Source organism: Pollachius pollachius (genome assembly GCF_949987615.1).
Source record: "Pollachius pollachius genome assembly, chromosome: 7".
Taxonomy (NCBI): domain Eukaryota; kingdom Metazoa; phylum Chordata; class Actinopteri; order Gadiformes; family Gadidae; genus Pollachius; species Pollachius pollachius.
In genome coordinates this window covers 24622163-24630911 of record NC_136940.1, presented here as the reverse complement: position 1 = coordinate 24630911, position 8749 = coordinate 24622163, and the positions used below count along the sequence as shown (strand labels likewise).

General features: G+C 50.5%; 1 protein-coding gene across 1 annotated transcript in view; it reads right to left on the bottom strand.

The window, feature by feature from the left end:
- Positions 1-8247: 8247 nt before the first annotated feature.
- The window catches only part of LOC307077722 (hepatocyte nuclear factor 6-like), a gene marked incomplete at both ends in the record, with an annotated part of 16664 nt that continues 16162 nt past the window's right edge, over positions 8248-8749 (bottom strand). The window contains one exon of the mRNA XM_079739185.1: positions 8248-8540. Within this exon, the coding sequence (XP_079595311.1) occupies positions 8248-8540 (293 nt within the window). The remainder of the gene's footprint in view (positions 8541-8749) is intronic.

The following is an 8749-nucleotide window of genomic DNA, read 5'->3' as shown; positions in this document are numbered from 1 at the left end:
TGTGTGTGTGTGTGTACGAGCGTGTACACATGCATGCGTGGGTATATAAATATTCATGCGCGTGTATATGTACATGCATGCGTGTGTGTGCGTGGGTGTGTATACATGCATGCATGCATGCGTGTGTGTATATCTATACATGCGTGTGTTGGTGTGTGTATATCTACATGCATGCATGCCTGTGTATATATGTGTGTGTGTGTATGTATGTAAATAATGAACATAACATGGATGCTTGGATGGATATTTCCATGGAGTCTCAAAGATCACAGGACCAGCCATCACACGGTGCACGGTTGTTTTACATTGTTTATTTGTTAATTTAGTTCAAAACACGCAATTTTTACCCATATTATCCTTTTAAGTTTTTATTTTTCTGTAACAGTTATTACTCCGATTTTTTTTCCTTCTCAAACGCTTCGACTAGAGCGAAGCTACGAGTCCCTCACAGGCTCTCCAGCTTCAGCAGAGGGAGGGGGGAAAAGAGGCTCTCAGAACAGACGCTGTGGGGGCCCTGTGTACACACGCACACACATGCACACGTTAAAAACACACTCGCTCTGTGATGTGAGGTCCCTCAGGTCAAGTGGGTTTGAATGTGTGCAACGTGTTTGTTTTGTTGCTCTGTGCGGGTTTATTTGTATGTGGTTGTGTGTTTGTTTGTGTGTGTGTGTGTGTGTGTGTGTGTTTGCATGTGTAGGTGTGGCTGTGTGTGTGTGTGTGTTTGAAGTGCAACAGGCAGAGTACGCTCTCCGTGCACCCCTCCCTTCACAGGCCCCGTGGACCAGCTAAGAGCTGGTGAAGGGAGCCAGATTGTCATATACCTCTTGATTTCATCTTTGGTTTTCATCAGCAAGCACTCTACCAAGGCACACTGAACCTCTTTGGCATGTGCCTGCGTGCCTGCGTGTGTGTACCGTGTGGCTGTCCGTACTGGCCTGTCTGTCTGTGCAATATAAGCCACCATCTTCGTCAGGCGACGTTGTAAACTAAAGTATACAATGTGAGGGTCTTTGCATTGATTGTGGCCCTTCCTTGGCCCTGGGGGACAAAGACGCTCGGACATTGCAACGTAATGATGGAGCATGGGAGGGCGGGCATGCGGGGGGGGGGGGGTGTCGGCATGGACTCCGTTAGGTGGGGGCGTCAGTGGCAGTATGGTGCGGGTCATAAAACTGGATAAGACTATCGGTGAGTGTAGAGCTTCCCAAGGATCCCTGTCTCCAGAGACTCTAGTGTACCCGGGAGGGAAGGACTACTAATGGCTGGGGGGGGGGTTGGGAGAGCTATGGATGAATCGGAGAGAGAGAGAGAGGGAGGGAGGGAAGGAGGAAGGGGGGGGGGGGGCAGGTTTGAAATCAGAATGGTACACTCAGACCCCAACAGCAACGATTAAGATTGGGGGGTCCGGTGTTTGCATAGTTCTCTGTGCAAAAATCAACCGGTCGCGGAGTCACTTTAATTCTCCGCGGCTGGATCACATCATTATCAGATCAGCAGGAGACTGGTGGTGGTTGATGGGCAACGGAGTTCTTTTTGGTTCTGTTTTGGTAGGGGGCGGGGGGCGACTCCGCCGTGTACTCGTACGCCACTGATTGCTGTGTCCTCGTGACACCGTGTGGCGAGGAGCGCGCCGGAGTCGGAGTCGCTTCGACTCGGGGGGAGATTGAACGCGGGGTTCTACCAAATGTAAAGTTTGCACATTTTCTTTTACATTTTCCTGAATGTTGGATGCTGGATGGTGAACTGTTGGACTGTGGCCGTTGGAGACGGTGTGAGTGTTGTGAATGCGCGTGTGTATATGTCAACGTAGAGGGCAGCGGTCTAACGTCACACATCATTACAGTGTGAATCAGTTGAGATTCAGTCCGGTTGTGATATGCTGATGGAGGGGGGGCGACTGAGGTGAGGGTGAGGGAGAGGAAGGGAGGGGGAGTAGTGGACAGCTTGTTGGGGGGGCAGTTTCTTTGGCAGTCGGGGGCTACAGCTCCACTCAGAGAACCTCTTTTCCCGTGTTTTTCCTTTTCCTTTTTTTAATCTACTTTCAATCCTTCCTCCTCCTCCTCCTCCTCCTCCCTTCTGGCCTGTCCGCTCTCTCTCTACCTTTTCTTGTTTTGAAACTGATTGTCTTCTACTATCACAAAGACACTTGGTTCTGATTGATTAACAGGTAACGGAGGAGGGAGAGCACAGTGTGACTGGGGGTGTCTACGTCAGACCCATTGGCGACCTTCTGTCCGACAGGGAAATGACTCACACACACATGCTGTTTGACAGTAGATGCCGAGGACATTTCTGGTGGGAGGGGTCAGTTGCCACGGAGCACTGTGGTTGGTCAGTTGTCAGGTAATAAGAAAAGTGTTTTCCGATTCATTTTTTTTTTGGCATGACAGGTATTGCAACCCAAAGTAAAGAAAATCCAAATAAAATAAAAAATACATTTTGTTTACCACACGTCGATACAAATGATCACACATACACAGTTTGAAGAAAAAAGATAAATCATATTGACAAACATACAGGAACAGGTAGGGTTTCCCGGGAGGCCTGTGTGTGTCCCTCTGATTAACTCCAAGTAAACAACCTGTCCTTGGAAAAGCAAGACACACGTTTCAGGACCTCAGCCGAGACCCACGCTGGGGAATGGAGATTGAATGCTATTGATTGGAGGAGCGGAGTTTGACCTCCCCCAGTACACGCTGCCCCCTACTGTCGGGATTTATATACATCAAAGAAACACGGGGAAAGGGAGAGAGTTGCAACAACACATGCACACAACCGGTGACTCCAACAGCGACGAAAAATGTCTAAAAACAAGGACCCCTCCAACTACTAAACCCCAAATCCAAAAAACTCGTTTTTGCAATAACAAAAATATCCCCCATCCCATCTCCCCCCACACCCCAGGTCTGTCCGTTCGCCTCCTCGCCCCCACAAAATCACAGGTCATTCCTGTTTGTTTCTATACAGTTATACAATATCCATGCAGAAAAGAAAAAGCCGCACCCCCTGTCCAATAGGAGGTGCTGGTTTTTAATATTCTAAGAACATCAGGAGCACTTGAACACACCCAGGAACCTTCAAAAGTAACGGTGAAATCTGTATTATTAGTATTTTTTTTAGAGAAAAGACAACTTAAGCTAACAATGAGTAAACGATTATTCATTCTTTGGTCTATTTTTTTTGGGTTAAGAATTCATAATCCAAATCAGATTCTCCTTTACATTTCTTTTTTTGGTGATTTTCTTCCTCTAGTTAGTATACCCGTCTCTGAGAGAGACTCTTCTCTCCACATTCTAGCCTTTTTTTGTCTGTCTCGTCTTTTCTCATGTTCGCCTCCACAGAAACATTCACAATGTCTTTCCTTTATGAAAACACTTAAGTACATGCCGTAGCAAAAAAAAACGGCAAAAACGTACGAGAAAAGAAAAGAGAGCAAACAAAAAATAAAAATTAAAAGTTAACAGTATAAAGCTTCAAGTCACAAGTTCCAAAACTAACTATCATAGTATCATAGTTTCATAATCATTGTTATCATTAGCAGTATTATTTTAAGTTAAATTACATAAACTTTACACGAAAGGTTTGAGGTATTTCAGAATGAATTGTCGACACACTCCTACCGAGTCTTGCCGCCAGCCCGGGGGGAGAAGACAGGGAGATACTGGGGGGGGGGGGGGGGCTTCAAGAGGAAGAGGGGGGGGTTTGTGTCTGAATTGTCAATGAGGATCCACACTGTAATAGGGCAGCCTCTGTGCTTGCACATAGTGGGATAGAGGAAGGGGAGGTCGGGGTCAGTGGCACTACAATATCACCACCACCGTCCGACCGACGGCCGCGTCGAACCTCCGCCATTTTAGCCCCTCTCTGTCTCTGTTACATAAAAATATCTGGTGGGAGGGGCGTAAAGCGGGACGGACGTTCACAGCGCCGCGTCTAGAGCGCTGATAGGCCAAGGACTGGGAGCTGCCGCGGTTGAACAGGCCAGTAACAAAGACACTTACAGATTAAAGAGTTAACATAGTATGTTGTTTCAAATAAATAGTGTATAGAAAATGCTTTATAGACTTTCTACATGATAAAGTGCTTGTATTCTAGTGTTACAAGATGGAAAGTCAATATATGAGAAAAATGCTGACACAGCCCCCACTCTTTGGCCCCCGCCCTCCTGTCCATCCAATTACGAGCGCATTGTCTGCATGCGGGTGCATGTTTATGCGCACGTCTCACACGCATGCTTGTGTGTGTGTGTGTGTGTGTGTGTGTGTGCGTGCGTGCGTGCGTGTGTGTGTGTGTGCGCCAAGTGCAGTCCGCCCCGTGGTTGAAGGGAAAAGGCACTCAACTCTTTTTGCAAGGCCGCCACCCCCTCGTGGGAAGGCCTGACTGCACCGTCAATACAATTGTATTTGGATTCGGGTGCGTGTGTGTTTGTGTGTGTGTGTGGGTGCGTGTGTGTGTGTGTGTGTGTGTGTACAGGTGTGCGTGTCTGTAATTGGACGGAGAGGGGCGAGGCTCTTCATTGGTGCGTATCTCCCCCTAGGCAGTTTGGGACCGGTAGGCTGGGGAATCTTTGGTATTGGTGGCGGTTTCACAAACCACTCAGCTTAGTGAGGTAGCCACATTGGTTCTCACTACAAACACATGTCATTGGTCAGCCAGCAGCCCTGGTGCGGCCCAGCTATTGGCCCAGGCCCGTAGCACTCTACACAACATATCTACTTCAACCAGTCGCCCTGTTGGCGGCTCTGACCGGCTGCTTTCAGCAACGCAACGTTTCCTAGCTACCACCCCCCCGCCCCAACCCACATTTTGCAAATCCTCCAAAATGACCGTCGCTCATCTATCTGCACTGCTAGTCGCACTACATTGTTGGAAATGCTACAGTTGCATTTAAAGACCCTTACAGAAAGCTAGACCCACGGTTTGATCCACGACTCCCCCCCCCCCCCCCCCCCCACACACACACACAAACACACCCCTCCCCACCCCATCAAACACAATGCACACTGAATCAACAAGAGCATTTGAAAGTCACGTATTGTCCCTCTTGTGTATAGCCCCCCCCCCCCCCCCCCCCGCATCCCGGGTGGGGGTCCAGCGTGACGGGGGGGTGACATGGGGGGTCTACAGGGGCGACTCTGAAACGCCAGAGGAGGAAACGTGTTCTGTCCGTTATTCTCCTCCTCCTCCTGCTCCCAGTTGTGTCTCCATCTTGTGAGAAGTGTCTCCTTGGAGTCCATATTCACAAAGAATGCAACAACATCAACAAGAACAGAAAAAAAAACACGATTTCCTTGCATCTCTTCTTTTTTCCTTTTAAAAAGTTTGTCCTTTTTTTCTTTTTTTTTTCTTCTTTGATTTATCAACAAGGTGCCTTACATATGCACGACAGAGCACAATAGTAACAAGAAATAGAAACTTTGTGTCTATGGTACTAATTAAATACCCGCATCAATTGTTAGAGAGAAGAGGAGAGAAAGAAAGGAGCAAAAGAATAAAGGGGATAAAGGAGGTAGAGAACCACGGAAAGAATGAGAGGAAGGGAAGAGAGAGAGAGAGAGAAAGAGAGATAGAGAAAGAAAGATTAATATTTTCGGTTTCAAAATGGTTCCGTTTGCATGTCGGTGACATTCTCACTCTGTGACACATTCTTGTGGTACCTTTGCCGTTTGAGGTTTGGTTTTGTATGCCTTAAAATCTATTTCATTTGTTTTTTGTTTTACTAAAAAAGTATATTCTAATTCAGTTCAAAGTTGATTGTTGGTTGCTATGGCACAGACCGCTCATCGTCAGTATCAGTGAGCTCACCGTGGTTATGTCTGAACGTAGTGCCATATTCTCTGATTAGCATTAAGGCAGTAAGCATTGGCACTAATTCTTGTAGCATTTGACGGTTTAAAGAGTGGAGGTTCGCTAGGGAAACCCATGTGTAGGGACTATCCAGAATAACATTTTTGTTTTGATCAAATCCGGTCTAAAGCTGTCTTGGCAACCGATGAGTTAATGAATGGATCATGAATGAATATGGATTATGCGTTTGTGTTTCAAAGCACAAGCGCACCAAATCAATCTTTAATTATGTAAAATTAAACCTCCATGGGGCCTCGGGTATGTCTGAATCTCGGGCGGCTATTAGCCCGGCTGCCTGCTGAGTTTTTGTACTTAGTTATTTTTTTTTGTACTTCCTCTGATCTATCCACTGGTTCATTGATGATCAACCACAGCTATTCAGTGGTCGGTCAGTGTATCAGATAACATCTGGCTTTATCCCTGCCTTTATATGTTCCTGTGTGTGTGTGTGTGTGGGGTGTGTGTGTGTGTGTGTGTGTGTGTGTGTGTGTGTGTGTGTGTGTGTGTGTTTTCAGCGTTCAGTTACACCATCCCCCCACTCCTCTGGCTTCACCAGCAATGGTTGGATGAGGAACAACAATAGGATAATGGTTTGCTATTGATCCGTCTTCAAAGAACCGTGAGGACGTGAACGCGTCGTGCCCTGACGTCTCCTCCGCATCCAGCCGCTCGTATCCTCCCCCCACCTCCTCTCCTCCAATCTGCGGCCTCTTCCGCTCAGGCTGCCGGTCGCCACTGTGACCAGCAGGGGGCACTGTTGGTCTGCCGGCACGGAGACAGGGAGGGAGGGAGAGATGGAGGGAGACAGGGAGGGAGGGAGGGAGGGGTTCCGCTACAGCTGCTCGGAGGCCTTTGTGTTCCCATCTATGCTGGGTTCCAAGTGCTCTCCCCCGCTCGCCGCTCTGCCTCTGCGGCTGTAATGCAGTTGGCCGGCCGCCCGGCGGCTTGTTGTCGCTTGGTTCTCGGTTATTGATCAGAGACAGAGCTCCCAGAAGAACAAAGAGCATGTCCAGACATCGGCCGCCTCTCGCTGCGCCTCCGGCGGAGGCCGAGGGCCAGACCCCGGTGGCGGGTGCCTCGGCGACGGTCTCCACGACGACCGTCTCGTCCCCGAGTCTCCGTGACGACCGTCTCGTCCCAGGTCTCTGACATCTGTGCAAAAAAATATAGACCTGGTCCGGGGGGGGGGGGGGGGGGGGGCTCCAGTCCTGGGCTTCAGTGCTGGGAGTCTGTGCTGCTGATCGTCTTGGGTTTCACCTTCAGGGAGGGGAGGGGAGGTGAAGGAGAGGGGGAGGGGGAGAGGTGGTGGGAGAAGGGGGGAGAGTGAGGGGGGTCAATGCCCTGCTCTCTCTCTCTCCGTCTGCATCGATTCATTTTTCAATTCATTAGGTTGTTGTATGATCAGGCCGGGCTGCTCGCTGAAACGGCCGGCCAACAGGGAATACCCCTGAAGGAGGAGGTGGAGGAGGAGGAGGAGGAGGAGGAGGGGGTGGTGGAGGAGGAGGAGGAGGAGGAGGAGGAGGGGGTGGTGGAGGAGGAGGAGGAGGTGGTGGAGGAGGAGGTGGATGAAGTTGAGGAAGTGTTGGAGGAGGAGATGGTGGTGGAGGAGGTGGAGGAGGAGCTAGAGGGGGAGGAGGAGGAGGAGGAGGAGGAGAGCCCAGTTGTTGTTGTTGTTGTTGTTGTTGGTGTTGTGAGTCTGGCTGTGTTATTGTTTTTCTTCCCTGTGTTGTCTTGCTGATGGTCATGGCGCTGCAGGATGGGGCGGGGAGAACAGGGCCTGTGTGCTGTACCGTCTGATTTATTGCCGTTTCTTCTGCCCTTGTTTCTGTCTTGTGCCGGAATGGGGAAGGGTCTGTGGGGGTTGAGGTTGAGGTTTGAGGCGAGACACGAACATGAGGGTCTGGAGATGAAAGCTGAACCGGTTGCAGGAATGCTAGAATGTCTCTGAATATCTGAAATGCACTATCTTTGGTGTCGCTTTTGCTTTTTAGGCAAACAGATATCCTACAAATGTAAAAAGAAAGGAAAAAGAAAAGATCTGATCAGTGATTGTCCTTTGTGTGTGTGTGTGTGTGTGTGTGTGTGTGTATGAGACCGCTTTGGCTGAGAGCTTGAGTTTGTGTTTTTTTGACTGACTGAGGAGAGGGTCGTCAGATGGCACGAATGAATTGGAGGCATTGGGGAGGGGGGGGGGGGGGGGGAACACATTGAGACATTCAGGGTTAGGGTGGGGTACGGGCTTGGTGGGTGTGTCAGGGGGTGGGGGGGTCGGCCCAGGAGCGGTCATTGTAGACGGGTCACCCAAACTGATTGAACCAGCCTCCTGTCCCAGACCCCCCCCGCGCCTCCCCTTCCCCTCCTCCTCCGCACACGCCCCCCCCCCCACCCAACGGGCCCTCAGGCCTTGGAGAAGGTGGGCGCCGAGGTGCCGGGCTGCCCGGGGCTGCCGCCGTGGTCGTCGTGCCAACGGTCCACGCAGCGGCGGCGGGCGTTCATGAAGAAGTTGCTGACGGTGTTCAGCTCCAGGCCCAGCTGCTGGGAGATGGTGATCTGCATCTCCTTGGACGGGCGCTTGTTCTCCTTGAAGATGGCGATGAGCGTGCGCCGCTGCAGGTCGGTGAACACCAGCCGCTGCTTCTTGGGCGCCATGTTGCGGTCCTTGTGCTGCTCCTGCTCCTTGCGCTTGCAGGCTTGGAGCGGGTAGTGCAGGTGTGAGGGATGGGGACGAGGGTGGGAGGCAGAAGGGGGGAAAGAGAAAAAACACAGCCAGGTAAGTACACACACACACACACACACACACACACGCACAGGCACAGGCATTCACACGGGCTCGTGCGCGTGGGGCTCGGCCACAACTTACAGAGTGGGGCGGTGGTTTAAGAGAAGGGGATTTAACGTG